This window comes from Theobroma cacao, chromosome 7 (assembly GCF_000208745.1).
Source record: "Theobroma cacao cultivar B97-61/B2 chromosome 7, Criollo_cocoa_genome_V2, whole genome shotgun sequence".
NCBI lineage: Eukaryota > Viridiplantae > Streptophyta > Magnoliopsida > Malvales > Malvaceae > Theobroma > Theobroma cacao.
Window position 1 is genome coordinate 1,800,223 of NC_030856.1, and position 17,911 is coordinate 1,818,133.

The window sequence follows — 17,911 nt, forward strand, 5'->3', positions numbered from 1 at the left end:
AAATTAAGATTTAGAGCAAGGAAGAAGTAAGGGAGAGAGAGAGAGAGTATAATGGAACGAAGACTCTCCTCTTCCGAGCCGCCATTTTGCAAATGTCTTCTCTGTTTTTTAATTTATTTTAAAAACTTTAAATAAATTTTTATTTTTATTATATTTAATGAATTTTTGTAATCGAGTTAAGACGTGCTTATTTTGATAGTACTTATCACAGTTTTGCACCAAGTACTTCCGAGTAGGGGTAAGCAAATGTAAACTGAATCGAATAATCGAGTCGAATTTAAATGAGTTCGATTTTTTCGATTCGGTTAGTTAGTATTTTTGGATAGTTCAGTTAGGGTAGTTCGATTATTAAAATTAATTTGGTTCAGTTTTGACTAAGAAAATTTCTAACTGAACTAACCGAACTAACTGAATTTAAGTAAAGGTATTATAAGATTTTGTATGAAAAATAAATCTTAAGCCTAGTCTTTTATGCTCTTTGGTTCTTCTTTAATTATATGAATATCCATCTTATATATTATAATTTTTTATTATCATTTTTAATATTTTTGTAGTATTTATTTATTAAAAAATATAGTATAAATAAATATATACAAACGAAAAAAAAATTATCAAGTTTGATTTTTAGAAATCGAATTGAACTAACCGAATTAGTTTAGTTTTGATTAGTTCAGTTATTTGTATAGTTCGATTTGGTTTTGATTATTTTTAAATATAAATTCGGTTAATTCAGTTATTAAATATTCAAAATCGAATTAATTGAAATAACCGTTTGTACATATCTATTTTCGGAGAGACTAACAGGGTCGCCAACGATGACGACAGTATCATACCTAATGTCTAAGGAATGAAGTAGGAAGGATGCTTCAAAAAATTTCATATGGAACAGATACAGAAGTCTTGGGTCATTTATAAACGGATAACACTACACATCCCATGACAAGTAATACGTGTATAATAAAAAAAACAATATTTTAATTAATAAAAATTATTTTTTATTTTCACATGACGATTTTTTCTTTCTTGTCTAGCTGCCTACTCTTTGCAGCGTTTTTTTTTAATATATATATTTTTAATTTTTTATTAGGTTTATAATAGAGAGATAATTTAATTAAAATACTTGTACTGAATTGTTGTTGTTTGGATTTCTCCCTCATCCCTAAAATTACTTGGTACAGTTAAGTGTGTAACATGGCTCAAACAGGAGATTCAAAAGTACTTGCAGATGACTGATCATTGTTCTCTTCGCGACGCAATAACTTGCTACAAAGGTAAGATGCTGCTTCAGCTGCGAGTTCCAACAGCTGGAAGAACTCTACTGGGCAAGAGTCGAGCACTAGCTTAACGAAGAAACCAATCCATATGACGAGCAAGAACCAGCCCAGGTAGGGGAAAGGGATCATCACGAGTGAAACCGTGGCGAGAGGCGCAGATAGGTAACTGACATTGCTGATGATCGTGTTAGGGCATTGGAGTTTGAATTTAACCGCCATGACCGAAACATATGTTAATGTAGCTATGAAAAAGGCTAATATGTTCATACTGTTGCCGTCGTTAAATGGGGAAGCTTCTTCTTTATGGTACAGGAGCAAGAGGAAGGCAATGAAGACCACTATAGGGAAGCCCAAAATTGCATGCAGCGCTGCCAAGTCACCTGCGCTGAAAACCAGAAGAGACAGAATTCAAATTAACAGGACTAATTAATAAAACCAACCTTACTTTTGGGTAAAATGTAAAAGGAAAGAAGGTTTAATTACCTGGAATGCATTTTTATTTCTCTTTCTCCAGTGAGAGCTTAATTTTGGGAATGATAAAAACAATTGAAGTGGTAGATTTATGGGTGAATTTCAACCTACAAAATGAACATTTATAGGCCAATTTGAATCAACTTGATCAGACATGTTGACAACACCATATATAACTATTGAATTCGTCGGTAATGCAGAATATAAAATGATTATCTTACAAATAGAATATACATTCAAACCGGTTTTTGGACTTCATATAGAATATCTTAGGAAGATTTGGATTTGTAAGGCAGGAAGGTGGTCTTCTCATGGCTGGATTTTATCAAAATTAGCCAACAGGATCCTGAAACGTACGAGGGCAATCCCAAAACGCTTATTTTTCATATTAATAACCATTGACGAACCTTTCATGTTGGTAAGGTGTCTTGGAGATCAAAATAATGTTTGATTTCTAGGAAAAGTTATTAGGAATCTACCACTTTTTATCCAATATTTGGATTTAAATACAAAGACCCCTTCAATATGCTTACATCAGTGCATTGTTAATTATAATGATGTTGACGTAGTATTTTAACATATAATGATGATAACGTGACATATTAATTTGATATGATAATATTATTATTTGAAATTTTTTACTTGTCACATCAATATTATATTAATGTTATATAAATATATAATGATAAGTGATATTTTGACTAATAATAATTACTAAATAATTACTTATAAAGACTTATTTGACTCAAAATAAAAATATAAAAATTTGATTGAATACAATAAAAGAATAAAAATTTATTTAGATTTTTTTAAATAATTTAAATTTTTTTTAGTATTATGTTTTCTTTTTACATGCATAACTTTAAAATTGGGTTTAAAAATATCAAAAGGCAATAGTGCATAGGGTTTCTCATGTTGTTTGGTTTGGAAAGGATTAATTGACTTGTTTGTAAGAAGACTATTTTTATTAATTAATTGAATTAATAAAGTAACAATCTTATTCTTTTTCTGTTTTAACTTATGATGTTGTTTTGTAAATTGTCATTGTAATTAAAGTGGCCTAACATTTTCCCCTTTCTATTTTTTTTCCTTTTAATGAAATTGTTATTCATTTAGAGAGAATTAACAAAAAAGAATTGCAAAACCAACAAAAGACACCATTCCTAAAATGGGAAATAAAGAAGCAACAAATTCTACTCTATGGTTGGTGAGTGGACCATTGGAGGTATCCCCTTAGGGCCTTTTTCTTAGCCATAGTGCTTGGGGTTAGGTGCAATGTTCCCATATTTTCCTTCACCAAGAAATAAATTTGAACAGAGAAATGAAAATGATTGGTCTCTGGTCTTTCATAAGAGTAACCATTACTTCATTTAGTTCAAATTACAGTGACATTATCAAATGGTCTAATGTGACAAGGTGTGACAAATTAACATACACTTCTTATTTTTTTAAACTCAATGTAAAGGGTTTTGCTGCTTAAGTAAGATGTACACAGATAAAAGGTTGGGGGAGGGAACAGCCATTTTTAGGTCCTTTCTTCTTGTATATCTTTGGAAGAGAGAGGAGGTTCAAACAGGCTGAACACCTGTAAGCAGAGATCACAGCCAGAGCAATGAAGCAGCAAAGAACCAGGGCATGGAGAATCAAGGCCACCTTCATTCCATTGCAGAACTTCCCATAAGAACTGCAGGCTTCACAAAGCAGAGCACCAGGTCACTACATTGATTGCAAGGCAACCTAAATTTGCTTGGCTCTTCAATAGCAGAAAATTAAAATAATATTTGTGTCCATCAACAACTTTTCTAATTACTCAGTATTTGATTTATTAAGTGATATATAATCTCTTATTTAAAAAGTAGTTCAAATTCTCCTTCTCTCAATTATTAAAAACAAAAAAACTTTCCTAAGTAAACATCTTGCAGGCTTCCTCCTGCATCTGCTCCATTAAATGAATATTCACAAACCGTAGAAAACATTAACCACTTTCATCACCCAGTTGCATATGTAGATACAAGGACCCCTTCAATACGCTTGCATCGTATGCTGTCAATCCTACGCGCAACATACACTAAACAATAAAGCATCAGTATTTCATGTTCATGGGGTTGACTTTCTCTTTGTAATTAGTCTGTTGCTTATGTAATGCGTTTGGAATGGTAAATTTTTTTTTTCTAATTGAATTGAGAATATTTTTTAACATAGTAATTATATTATCATATCTAATTGTTAGTGTAAATTGACATGTACAAATTATTATTTTACAAAATATATAACTATTGTTATTGTAGTCACCATTACTTATATTTTTTATTATTAATTTTTATATAATATAATCTCTTAAATATATTTTCATGTCATATATTTTAATTTATTTTTTATTATTATCTTATATATTTTATTTTTATTTCTTAATATAATTTTTTATATTATATATTTTATTTTAATTTCTTTATTCTTTAATGAATTTTCTGATTGAGTTCCATTTTTTTGTATTGGTTATAGCTACCAGGAGAATAGACAATGAAATCAAGAACTATTGGAATACAAGAGTGAAGAAGAAGCAGTGCCAAGGGCTGCCACTTTACCCTCCTGAAATCCAACCCCTCTATCCCCAACACCACCAGTCACAACCAACAACACCCATCCCTTCCTCTCCAACCCTGCAATCACCTTCCTCTTTCTCCTTCCAAACTCCCACCTCTCTCTACCATGGCTCAATGCTGTCACCGCCACCTCACTCTTTCCATCTCCCGCGCTCGGCTTCACAACCTCTCCTCCATATTTAGCATCATGCAGCGGCAGCAGCGGCGCCAACACCCTTTCTCCATAGTCCAAGTCCAGCCTTAACGCCGCCACCTCTTCCTAGCCCCAACCCTTCAACACCGCCATCTACCTTTTCACTCCCATCTCCCCCTGCCTTCTCAACTCTCCCTCTCTTTGAGTCTTCCACATTCAACACTTCCACTTCTAGTAACACCACGGTCAATGCTACTTCTTCTGATCACTTCTTCTTCCCCAGAACCTTACCTTCCCTCCAAACTCCACTTCGCTACAAGCGGTTCAAGCATAATAATGATAATGCTGAAAATAACAATAACAATCATAACATTACTGCGAATGTCAGCAACAGTACCACAAATTCGAGCTTCATGTGTTCCCACCTTTCTCCTTAGGTGAAAAGTACTGATGTTTTCAATCCCCATACTACCGTTGCTGCTACTGCTACTACTAGTTCATTGACCCCTCAACACTACCCTTCATTTTCCTTGGATCCAATCACACTCGATCTTGCTTCATCCTCAAGGATCCTCCGTCCCCATTTCGATTCAGGACAATTCATTTTGACTCCTGGAGTTGCTTATCCGTTGAAAACGGAGCTCCCTTCAAACAAATTGTTGTCCCAAGATGGAAATTCTGAGGTTACTCTCCATACCAATAAAGTGAATAACTATAGTAACTATAGCAGCAGTGATCACAGTAGCAACCACCCCAACTTGAGCATGCCTGTTAGCGGAAACGGGTAGTTAGAGGATATGTTGGAAGAAGCACATGTTCTGACAGGCAGCAATGATATGTTGACGAGGCAGGGTGGTTTGGTTGACTTCAGCTCAAGCTCTGAGGGTTTAGCCTCAGGTCTGTCCATGAAATAGTTTCCATCATGCTTATAACTGTTCTTTTAACCTTTTGAATGTCACATCTCTTCTTTGATTGGAACTATATTTCTCATTTTTTTCCCTTAATTCTTTTCATTTAATGCTTGCTTTCTACAAATGTAGTATTGAAACCAAAAGAGGAAACACAAGAGCAGATCAACACCACGCAGGAAGGCTACTCCAAGCTACTCAATGTTCTTCTTTCTTCCATGCCAATCCCCGAGTGGTATAGCGACAGCGGGGAAGGTTCCAACGGGCAATCTTCAGTCATAACAGATGATAATCTGGGCCTCGAGATGCATCAAATGGATTCATTATTGCCTTTTGATCACATTGCACCTAAGCATGGCAGGACACCTATCTCCCGCTCTTGGGACAACCTGCCTGGAATTTGCCGAGTCAAATTGAGAGAAACAAAATGGGTCTAAAATCGTTAGGGTTTTGCTTGTTTGGTCTTTCTTTGTCTGGTTTGATTATGTTTGTTGTAATAATGAGAACAATATAACAATCAAAATAAACTTTTTCTGAATTCAAGCATGTGATGATCTTATGTTATTCTTGTATTATCATTCATTGTTAATCAACACTTGTCTTGATTCCTTTCATTGGAGAAGATCAGCCAAGCTTTTTTCCAATTGTGATGTAATCTCATAATTAGTTACAGGTGATCTTATCCTTGTTCTGTTCTGAATACATATGGCTACCTATCAATTGGACACCACTCGCACGTACGTGGGTCCGCCCCTGTTACAATGGCGGTAGAATTTCAAAGCTGAGCATGGCTTCATACTCACTCAAATTCAGCTGACAATAAAAGACTTTGACGTCCAAACCAAACTCAGGTCAAAACAGGGTTAACCAGCATTTAAGCTTAAGCAGGAAAAAGTTAGCAACATGAATCCCATAAAATCCATGGCCTTTTCTTCACTTACTTCCAACCATGTGCAATTATCATTCATGCACCTTTTCTTTATGCACCATCCCCCACTTTTTTATCTTCTTCCTCCTCCTTTTGACTTTCTTATATGGATATAAAGTTTCAAACCATTCTTCGAATGCCTCCCTACTTACATTTTGAAAGATGATTCAAGTATTTATAAGTAATTTATAGTAATTAGATCAAGTTAATTGTAGTCCAATTTTGATAGCTTTACTTTATTTATCCATCTAAACTTAGTATATTTCTATCACATTTAAAATTATTTTTATAATTTTATCGAATAAAGTCTAATAGGAATAAATATTATTTATCACAGTTTATCGTGTAAAAAAAATTAAATCCATAATAGATGTGAACGAAATTATTAGATCATATCATAATGAATGTGAATCAACTTATCAAATTCTTAAATTCAATATCAAAACAACGAAAAGTATTCTCAAAACAGAAAACCAAATAATGTATTTAATAATTGAAGAGAAACAAAGCATTAAAATACATGAACTAAGATATAATACAATTCCCTACGTTGACAACCCTGACCCTATAGAATATTGCTGCCAACATGCACGTAATCAAGCAGAAGCATGATCAGTTGTAGATGACTGATCATTGTTCCCTTCGTTGACTTGATCACGACCCAGAAATGTGTTCCAAAGGTCAGGTATACCTCTAGCTGCAACGGCGAAGAACTGGAAGAGCTCTTTGTAAGAGTCGAGCGCCAGACAAGCAAACCAAGCAAGCCATATCGCCATGAAGAACCACCCCAGGTTCGGGAAAAGGATTTTTAGGACTGAGATAATGGCAAGAGATCCAGATAAGATACTGATATTGATGATGGTTTTATGGTATCCGACATACTGGCCATTGTATATAACCACTATGGCTATTAAACATATTATTAAAGCAATGACTGCGACCGATATGTTGATGTTGTTGCCGTCTTTAAATGGAGACTCATCCTGGTACTTCAACGACACCCAATTACTTAAGAGACTCAAGATGCCTATTAAGGAGGAGAAAACTGACAGCAAATCCATGCCACTTGCGCTGAAATCAGAAGAGAACATAAAGAGACCGTTAAGATTTCTATAAAACAGAGATACAGCAAAAGGAAAGGAAAGTTACCAAACCTTCACAGAACCAAGCTTGCTATGCCTTTGCAATCGTGAAATTGAGCATTCACTTTACATAAGGGAGGGTTAAGTTTTTTTAAGATTAAATATCATTTCAAAAGCAAAGGGAAAATTCCATGGGAGTAAAGTCATGGCCATAAAATCTTGGTTTTTTTTTGTACTCTAGTGGCAAGACTTTGTACAAATAGTGGAGAAGACTTATGTACCAAACAGTGTAACACCCAAGCCTAACCGGTTTAATAATTTTTTGAACTTAGTCAGTGAGTTTTAAAATGCCTAAGTTCAAGTTATTAATAGTAATGAATTTAAATTATTATATAGATTTTAACAATGATATTCACGTTAAATGTGAAATGTGAAATGTGAAATATCATAAATAAAAAATAATCCAGCACAATTACCCCGTAAAGAACCCATCGATATATATCACAATCAACCTCATACCCATTTATAAAAGGTGCTCAAGAAGTTTGAAAATTTTCATCCCTTTAGTGAATAGTAGGTAGACTTGTCAAAATGGGTCTAACCCGTTGAGTCCGCTTATATTTTTTGACAGTGGGATGGGTTGGAATTTAAAAATTCAAGCTCATATTAGAATCAAGCTTAAATGGGCTAGTCCATCTGATCAATAGGTTGTCATGGGTTGGTGCAGGCCAACTTTATGGGTCAAAAGAAAAAAAAAAAATAAATTATTTTATTAATTTAATAATTTTATATATTTAGTTATATAAAATTAATAATTTAGTTATCAAAAGTATTGTTTATTTTATATATTTCAATATTTTCATTTTTACTTGTTAAATTAATAATTTTAATTAAAATTAAAACTCATCATTTATTTTTTTTATAACGATGAATATTAGATAATAATGATTCAAATCTTGAAACATCATTACTGTCCAAATAAGATTTAAATATTTTGTTTGAAAATGAGAATTGAGGAGCATATAAATGAGTCTTGAATTTTTTATTTATTTAGTTATGTACTTACATTTATGAAATTATAGTTTATGTTAAAGATTGGAATTTTATTTATATTTAACATTATTTATTTATTTATATATGTTTGGTTTAATTTATTTGTTTATAATATATTTTTATTATTTAATTTATAAATTAAATTATAAAATAATTTTATTAATAAAAAATTTGTTAAGTAAAATTGTAAAAATAATTTTTTTTTTAAAAAGTAAGCCGATCCAACCATACTCATGGGCTTGCAATGACTGAGCTGGGGTTTGATTGCTCGTATAAAAAATATACTCACTGACTCAACTCATACTTTTTCCACCTACCATTTTGGGATTGAACTACACCAGAATATCCCACATTGACACCTCTAGGAGTAGGCATTGATATTAGCATCCGTCAAGACTCAAGGAAAGACTTGCAGCACATAATTAATAACAATTATGATGTGGGGCAGTGGAAGATTCGTTCAAATTAGCATTTTGGGGGCATGTGCACCTTCATGGAGGCACAACCAGGTTATATTGTTGAGTTTTGTCTTTCTCTTCTGGGGAAGGAATACAGTTGGGATAAAATCTAATTTATTTTTTATATTTTTCAAGGGGTGCGTTTTCTGCATAGGAGTTTTTTTTTGACAAATTTTTATTAAAAAATTATGAAAAACAATCATCTTCACGACTTGATTTTAAAAATAGTTTTTAAAATAAAATTAATTATTTTTAATCATATTTAAGTATGACTTAATAAAAATATTTTTGAAAATTTTTTAAATAAATTAAATCCTTTATTATAATTTTTCTCCATCTTCGTCTGTACTTTCGATTAATCTTTCTCGTCATTGAGCTCTCTTTAAGTTTATCGATTTTTCTTTTTGACATTTGTTTGCTATACTCCTGATTTCTTTCTCTCGTGCTTTTAGGACACTGAGTTATGGTTTTGATGTAAGTAGCTATTTGGAAAATTTGATTTTAAAATGTTTTGGATGAAACTAAAATGGTAGAAATTATTATAGTTATTTAAAATAGCTTTTAATTAGATCAATTCAGGATTTAGACACTAATAAACTCAAGAATTTGAAATTTATAAACCTAAGCATTCAAAGAGAATTTTTTTCGATGTTTAGCTGAAATATGTGTTTTTGATAAGGAAAATTGTATTTTGATTTATGAAAACATGTTAGAAACACTTTAATTGATGTCAAATCGTAAAAAAAAATAAAAGAAATAAAGAGAGTTGAGAGAATTTAAAGTTTTAATTTGTAAGTAACAACAACATTTTAAATATTAAAGTATATTAAAATTTTTTCAAATATGGTGTGCAACAATAATATTTTTTCAACATAACTTACAACAACAATATTTTTTTCAATATGAAGTATAACAATAATATTTTTTTTAACCATAGCTTATAACATGTTTTTTTATATGACGTGCAATAATAACATTTTTTAACATAGCGTGTAACATAATGTACATGACATGTAAAATCCAGTTTTATTAAATGTAATTTTGTCCAATTTGACTAAAAACAATTAAAATGATAAAAAATACTATCTTTGAAAACATCTTATGTTTGAAGGTTATTTTTTAAAATACTCTTTTTTATTTGTAAAGGCAAATGTGCTTTCCAGCTTTTTTTTTTTAATGAAATGATCCTATTTCTGTTTATAAAAAAAAATCTAGTTTATTTTGACAAATAAGTTAGTATTCTCTTGAGTAAGTAGAAATGTACTTCATTAATTGATATATGATTTTTTTATTTAAAAAAAAAACAGAATTTGAACCTACAAACATTGAATGTTTTCTAAATATGAAATTCTGATTCAGAAGATTCTAAACCAATTAAAGAGACATGAAAAGCATGCAGAGCACTACTGGGTGAGGATGAAAAAACCGTTCACTCCATTGCCTGCAACGCAACCCAAATTTGCTTCATCTCTGGCTTTTCAATCTCTGAAAATCAAAATAATATTTGTTTCCATCAATAATTTTCTTAAAGAAACTTCTTGCAGTCTTCCTCATGTATCTCTTCTCCATAATATGAAACATTCACAAAATGGTAGAAAAACATTAACCACTTTCATTATCCAGTTGCATATGTGAATACAAAGATCCCTTCAATATGCTGTCATCACATGTGCAATAAACACTAAACAATAAAGCATCAAAATTTCATGTTCATGGGGGTGACTTTCTCTTTGCAATTACAAAATCTCCATGCCACAATTTATGTGGGCAGGATCTGCTCCAGCCCCAACCCAATACTACCCTTGCCCCAGTTGACATAGGCCAAGCCCAATAATAGTTGTCTAGTTTGGGAGATATATTTTTTCTATCCCATTTATATTTTGCTTATAGAACTTTAAAATTGGGTTTGAAAAATATTAAAAGGCAATAGTGCATAAGGTTTCTCATGTTGTTTGGTTTGGAAAGGACTAATTGTCTTGTTTGTAAGAAGACTATTTTTATTAATTAATTGAATTAATAAAGTGACCATCTTATTCTTTTTTTTTTTTAACACTTACGATGCTGTTTTGTAAATTATTATTGTAACTAAAGTGGCCTAACATTTTCCCCCCTCTATTTTTTTTTTTTTTGCTTTTAATGGAAATTGTTATTCATTTAGAGAGAATTAAAAAAAAAAGAATTGCAAAACCAACAAAAGACACCATTCCTAAAATGGGAAATAAAGTAGCAACAAATTCTACTTTATGGTTGGTGAGATGGGCCATTGGAGATATCCCCTTAGGGCCTCTTTCTTTGCCATAGTGCTTTGGGTTAGGTGCAATGGTCCCATATTTTCCTTCACCAAGAATTAAATTTGAACAGAGAAATGAAAATGATTGGTCTCTAGTCTTTCATGAGAGCAACCATTACTTCATTTAGTTCAAATTACAGTAACATTATCAAATGGTCTAATGTGACAAAGGTGTGACAAATTAACTTATACTTCTTTTTTTTTTTTTAACTCAATGTGAAGGGTATTGCTGCTTAAGTAAGATGCATACAGATAAAAGGTTTGTGGAGGGAACAGCCATTGTTAGGTCCTTTCTTCTTGTACATCTTCGGAAGAAAAAGGAGGTTCAAACAGGCTGAACACCCTGTAAGCAGAGATCACAGCCAGAACAATGAAGCAGCAAAGAACCAGGGCATGGAGAATCAAGGCCACCTTCATTCCATTGCAGAACTTCCCGTATGTACCGCAGGCTTCACTCCATGTGATTTTCTGATCACCATTGTAAGCTAAGTACACAATCTCCATCACTGCTGCCCCTGATGTGACCACCAAGTAAGCTATAATCTGTCACAAATCACCCCATGGTTAAGGTATAAAAAGGTAAAGCTCAAACTTGAGTATGGAATGAAGTAGTTGCTCAGTGAAATAAAGAAGGAAACATAAACTAGGAATATTTATGGAGATGAAGGTATGTTGAAGTTTAAGGGTTGAGGACCTGATCGGAGACAAAGAAAAGCCAAGCTTTAGTGACCAAGCATCCGATGCAAGAGGCAACAACAGCAAGAAAAGCATAACCAGCACATATGGCACTAATGCAAACCATGTACCTTTAAAGGAAATCGAATGCTTTCTTATGAGCAAAAAGAAACAAAAAAAAAAAAGGCCTTGACAACACTGTAAAGATATTGAACAAACATCACTTACTTGAGTCCTAGAACATTGCTGAACTTTACTTCTCCATACATGCTGTCATCTTCCTTGTTGGTTACAGTCAAACATATTGTTGCAGCACTGAGAGGAACCACAGAAAGCCTAAGAGAACAATCCAGGAACTTAAGAACAGGGTTGTGGTTGTTTGAGCTAGTTGTATCATCTTCAATGTTACTACTCATCCTTGAAGGAAAAAGCAAAAACACACTTACAGAAGAACAAAGTTGAAGCAAAGTGGAATGTGTGGGGATAAATATAGGCCCTCCTAGTGTGAAAACAAAGTTCTGGAAAGGGCTAGGCGTGATGTTAGATGTTATCTTAGTGGGATGGGTGGGAAGCAGTGGGCCTGTGCTTTTTCAGCAAAGGAATCATGGGTGTTATTTTTTTGGGTATTTTCTAATAGTAGATGCCATGATTGATCAATTCCAGATGGCTTCAAGGCCTCGATCCTTTCCTGCTCTTGACTTAGATAAGGTTCAGTAAAACTTGACTCTGATTTGTCCAAGTGTATGCTGGACATCTTGGTTTCAAAGAACCGTTTATGGTCATTCAAGCGCCAATCAAGCCATTTTGTCAAGAGCTCAATCACTTCCAATGGGGAAACTAGCAAGGAAGTGACTTTTGCTTGCGTCTGTTCCACCTCATGGTTGTATGAATCTGAAGTTGTGCAAGTTCCAGTGACTTGCATGAGTTGGTACAGTAATCAGGCACTCTCCACCAGGGTGGTGATGCTTTAGCATGAAGAAAGGAAAGGGCATCATCAAAAGAGAAATATTCATCACTAATGGAAAAGAAGGAATACCAGTCAAAAAGTGGGATGGAAAAAGCCGCTAATTCGTAAATCAGAGGGCAGTAAATGCTGAGCCCAAATATTGGCACTTATTATGGAGTTGCCATTCACACTTACAACACGCTCCCCCAAGGAGCAAATAAAGAATGGTTAATTACATACTCTTTGCTCTTTTATAACTGCTATTGGGTCTTTCTCCCTATATAAAATGGAGTAGACACTCAGCAGCCTAAACCCCTCTCCTTTCCCCCTCCCAACCCTGTTTCTACATTTTACATTTTGACAATTGGTACATTTCTGTATACTCAAAGGTCAAAAACAAGCTCCAATCCATTTACTTGCTTCCTCCTGAGTTTGGAGGAACTGGGCTTTGTTAGAAAGCTGCACTCCACAAAGCATTCTTGTCTTCTCCACACCGCCGGTGGACCTCCTTCATCCTCTCAACTGACTTGCAAATCCCGCTGCAGGTCCAGTCGAATGAAGCAACACAGATGTTGCCTGCTTGAGCCTTCCACTCACAATCTGCAGCAATGTTGTTATCATCAATCCTGGCTTTATAGCATATACTCCTAGTACTGAATGGTACTTTATTCCCCATTCTGCTATACTTTACTTTAGAGTACAAAAAGACAAACAGAATGACACACACACACACACACGCACACATACACACAACACAGGCCTGCAGGGGTGAAGGTGGGTTGTTGCCAAACAATTGGTATCACAAAACCTCCTAGAGTTGCTTTTATGTCTATGGTGAAGAGTTTTCCCTTTTCTTTCATTTATTAACACAAACAAGGCGAGAGCACTATAACTCAAACCTAAGATCTCCACCACTCCACCCAGAAAACCCCCTACACCAACAACCTAGGCCAAGCCTTGGTGGCTGTTTAAAGAGATTGTCAATGACAAAGAAAATATTTAGCTAGATCTATCAGGCCAGGTGGTCATAACTTAAAGCATATGACTAGCAAAAACCACTTATTGATAACAAGTTCCTTAATCAGATGATTTAAGCTAGGATCTGATGATCAAAATCTATTTTTATCATCCTTTAATAGGAAAGAGGTTCAACAAAATGCCCATTCCCAGATACTAGGTGAGATGTGATGGTAAGAAAACCACAAGACATTTGCATTAGTTTATAACATTACCAGTGGTACCACAGCACAGTCTGCGGTCATCTATATGATCTACGTCCAACCCGATAAACCATGATCCCAATGAAACATCTTCATTAGCATACTTATGCAGCACATGCCTGAAAAATTATCATTTCATAAGAAAGAAGTAAACACAAATGAATTTCAAACACATAGATACAACATTCTCCTTCAGAAGATGGGGAATTTACTGGTTAATGGATATATAGGAAGCCAAATCTTTCGAAATGGCATATAGCTGCCCTGTGGCATGGCGGAAATACTTGTTTCCCTCCTCACCAAATTTCCAATATTCAGGTTCGTGGTATCTTACTCCCCTGACCACAGATGGGTAAAAAGTGAGAAAATATAATTAAAGGTTACCTTTTAGCTAAAAAGATAATGTCCGACATGCTTGGCTTACTTTTGAGCAAGAACTGGACCAGATTTCATGCAACCAATATAAACCCTCGGCTTGGATCGATGTCTAACCAAAGTTGCTCCAAGTGTTGCTGCACAGTACATAGATCGACAATGTAAGAAAACAGAAGATGAATAGAGACAACAAGATTCCTTTTATATTGTAATCTACAAATCCTCACAGAGTGAAAAAAGAGAAAAAAAATAACTCTGATATTAATTGCATTGCACATAGAAACTGTTTAATTAAGCTGGCTCCAAAACTACAAAACGACCTCAATCAATTTTAATACAACTAAATGAGGCAAAATCTGATATTAGATACTATCTCCCAATACTATATATAAGTCATCATATCCAGTACTTCGCATTGAAGTCGAAAGTGAGTATCCTATCTTAATATACCAAACCTAGGAAACATGCAGCTACATCAAGACAATGTATCAGTCATCATCACATAATACTTAGTTTTAAGGGTAACATACATTTTGGCTGCTACATGAGAACAGCAAGTATATTAAAGAATATTGGGCTAAATATTCACCAGTCTGAAAGAATATGTTTTCCTGAAATGCAAAAACAGGCAAGACAATGCTGCATATTTACCTATATTTACATGCACATCATCATCAACTTTGACATAGAAATCAGCATCCCACAAGGCAGCAGCAGTGGCAAAGTATGCCTTTGTCTTGGCTGATAATTCAAGGTAACCTTCAACATGCTCCTGCTCAAATGAAATTTTTATAAAAATAAGGCAGCATTAGATGTTATCTAAATATCAAAGCAAAATAACAATGTTGTAGAAAAGTTTTGTAAGTATGCTCTTGCTTCTAGATATCAGAGCAAAGCAATAATGTTTCAAAAATAACTCTTGTATGTATGCTCTTGTCAAATAGTACATATATACATAAAGCTCAAAATGAGCAAGATTGAGGGTAGTACCAGCCTCAGAAAGTCACCATGCTTTCTGTCTTCTGCTTCAATAGCCCTATCGAGGATACCCCCTGAGGTAGCACTGTCAATTGGATGGATAAAAAGTTTAGGAATATTCCACTCCATTAAAATAGTCCTTCACTTCAAAAGAAGACCGTATATGAAGCAATAAGATTATAGACAAAGAAAGATATATCCGGTGAATAATAAACCCATACAACAAAAGGCCTCATAAAATTGCCTTGCACCTCAACCATTTATTGAAGCAAAGACCACAGGATACAAGATTCTTTATATTGGCAAGATAAAGAAAAATGAACTTCTACCTTAACTAACTTTGAACTCAAATAAAGTACTCACCTGTGACCAATTACAAATCGCATTATGATTCCCTTCTCTTCTTCAAGATTCTTCCTTTCTTTCCCTGGTTTTGATACAAATCAAGGAACAGTTATTCATCTTAAAAGTTAGTTTAGAAATATATTAAATGATACACCAAATTTACTATAATATGGACAGAAAGAGATCAATCTACAAACCTTGAGGCATCCAAGTAGCACGAACTGAATCTCTTCGTTTTCTGCTGCTAAAAGCAGTATTGATGCCTACAACCATTAAATATTTCCGCTTCCCAGTTGATTCAGGGATTTTCAGGTCATCTGAAATGGGAGAACCATTAATTATAGATTCCTGTGCGGCCCTTGCAGCAGCTAACTCCATCTCCAAATTTGATATTGTTTTATCCAGTGTTCTGCATTTTATATTCAGTAAATAAACCTTCTGCTAACTTAAATAAAATCCAAGTAAACAAAGCATGAATATAAACTTACTGTATAGCATGATGAGTCTTTGAAACTTCCCCTAGTATATCCTTTGGTTCACGCTTCACATCCTTCTGTTAACAGAAGTCATCATATGAGCTAACAAGAACCTACCAAAAGATGACAAAATTTTCAAGGGTTTGAATAAATACTGACTCGCATTGGATCACAACCCTCTGTAATTAACTTTAGCCCTTCCTCTTTAGCTCCTGTTTCTCGTGATACACCTTTATCATCAGCCTCTGGCACTGCCCACATTCTATGGACAAAAGATCTAATTAGTTTGGCTTTCACATTGGTAAAATAAACCGGAACAGAAAATTTTGAGGTAATTATCAATTTTAAAGCAAGAGTAGCCCATAATTCTTGAAGAAAATCACACTTAAGCTCACAACAAAAGCCTCCTATAACAAATTTCAGATAAAAGAACACCAAATAAAGTGTTTCAACCCTAAAATGCCATGTAAAATAAATATCTTCTGGAAATCTTCTGGGTTCTTATCATATGGCATGAAACCAGTCAAAATCTTGAGTTTGATCATGAACTTTCTGTTACACTGGCTCTTACACCAGAGAAGAGGAGGAGGAGGTGCTGCCATTCTCATAGCAGGAAAATGAGAAGGGAGCACTTAGAAACAATCGATTTCAAACTTCAATCAATTCTTACCTAAAATTTGAATACCTTAATTTGATCTCAATGATGGCAATAACTAACAAAGTAAATTTCAAACGGCCAAAGCTTTAAATCCAGCATCAAAAAACATAAAACAAGGACAGGAAAACCTCCATAGTACTCTAGGAAGTGCAGATCTTTGCATTACAGCATCTAACAAAGTGGACAACATTAATTACAAAGCCCGTCTCAGTCTAAATTAAAGAAACCAGAAATGAATGATTATTTATCAAAAGTTTTCATAATCATTGCCACTCATATAATATCCACAAATAAGCAATAACCCCACAAACATACATCAACAAACCTACTAAAAAAATGTTAAAAACTATGGTCCATGGAACTAATCTAAAAAGGAAAAAGAAAAAGGCAGCTAGTGCCTTCACTAAAATTGCAAATAAGCCAAAAAAAAAATCCTACTAAATCAGGAAACTTATAAAAACAAAAGCAATTTTATGAAAATCAGAAAGAAATCCCATAAAACTGATGAATTTGCATGCACCTACTTCACCAAACTGCCGATACAAGCTAGAACCAAATCAAAAAATGAAATTTAAAGAAGCTAAAATAATTAGATGAAGTTACCTATCAGAAAAGAGCATCCCAGCACAAAAACAGCCAATGCAAAGCAACAGAGTCCATTTTTTTGTCACCACAGACTTTGAATTTGGTTCAAGTGCTTTACTCTTCCAACTCATTTTTCTTCCTCCAAAACTAATCAAAATCTAAATCAAAGCAAAACCCATTTCTTATCTCAAGTAAAAAAAAAAAATGTCAAAACGACCAAAATTTCAGATCCAAAAAATCCCAACTTTCCTCCAAACCCAACACCAAAAACCACAGGAAAAAGCGTAAAAACAACAAACTTTGATTCGAAAACTGTACTTCAACACTTAAAGTTTGTATCTTTAAATTGGGTTTTGAGAATTCTTTCAGCTGGAAAATTTGCAGAGAAGAAAGAAACTCAAAACTGATGCCCTTCTGGAAAGATTTTGAAGACAAATGTTGAGTTTTTGAATA

The 17,911-nt window shown here is 33.8% G+C and overlaps 2 protein-coding genes across 2 annotated transcripts; both read right to left on the reverse strand.

The window, feature by feature from the left end:
- LOC18593485 (CASP-like protein 2D1) lies at nt 11,263–12,521 on the reverse strand. The gene is made up of 3 exons (XM_007020730.2): nt 12,104–12,521; nt 11,895–12,006; nt 11,263–11,743 (listed from the first exon to the last, which is right to left on the reverse strand). The coding sequence occupies exons 1-3, from the start codon at nt 12,289–12,291 to the stop codon at nt 11,483–11,485; spliced, it is 561 nt and encodes a 186-aa protein (XP_007020792.2). The 5' UTR covers nt 12,292–12,521; the 3' UTR covers nt 11,263–11,482.
- On the reverse strand, nt 12,923–17,911 carry LOC18593486 (probable beta-1,3-galactosyltransferase 4). The gene is made up of 11 exons (XM_007020731.2): nt 17,477–17,911; nt 16,375–16,477; nt 16,228–16,292; nt 15,937–16,148; nt 15,758–15,821; nt 15,407–15,479; nt 15,068–15,188; nt 14,466–14,553; nt 14,254–14,379; nt 14,054–14,160; nt 12,923–13,421 (listed from the first exon to the last, which is right to left on the reverse strand). Exons 1-11 carry the CDS (start codon nt 17,587–17,589, stop codon nt 13,273–13,275), a joined length of 1,221 nt encoding a protein of 406 aa, XP_007020793.2. The 5' UTR covers nt 17,590–17,911; the 3' UTR covers nt 12,923–13,272.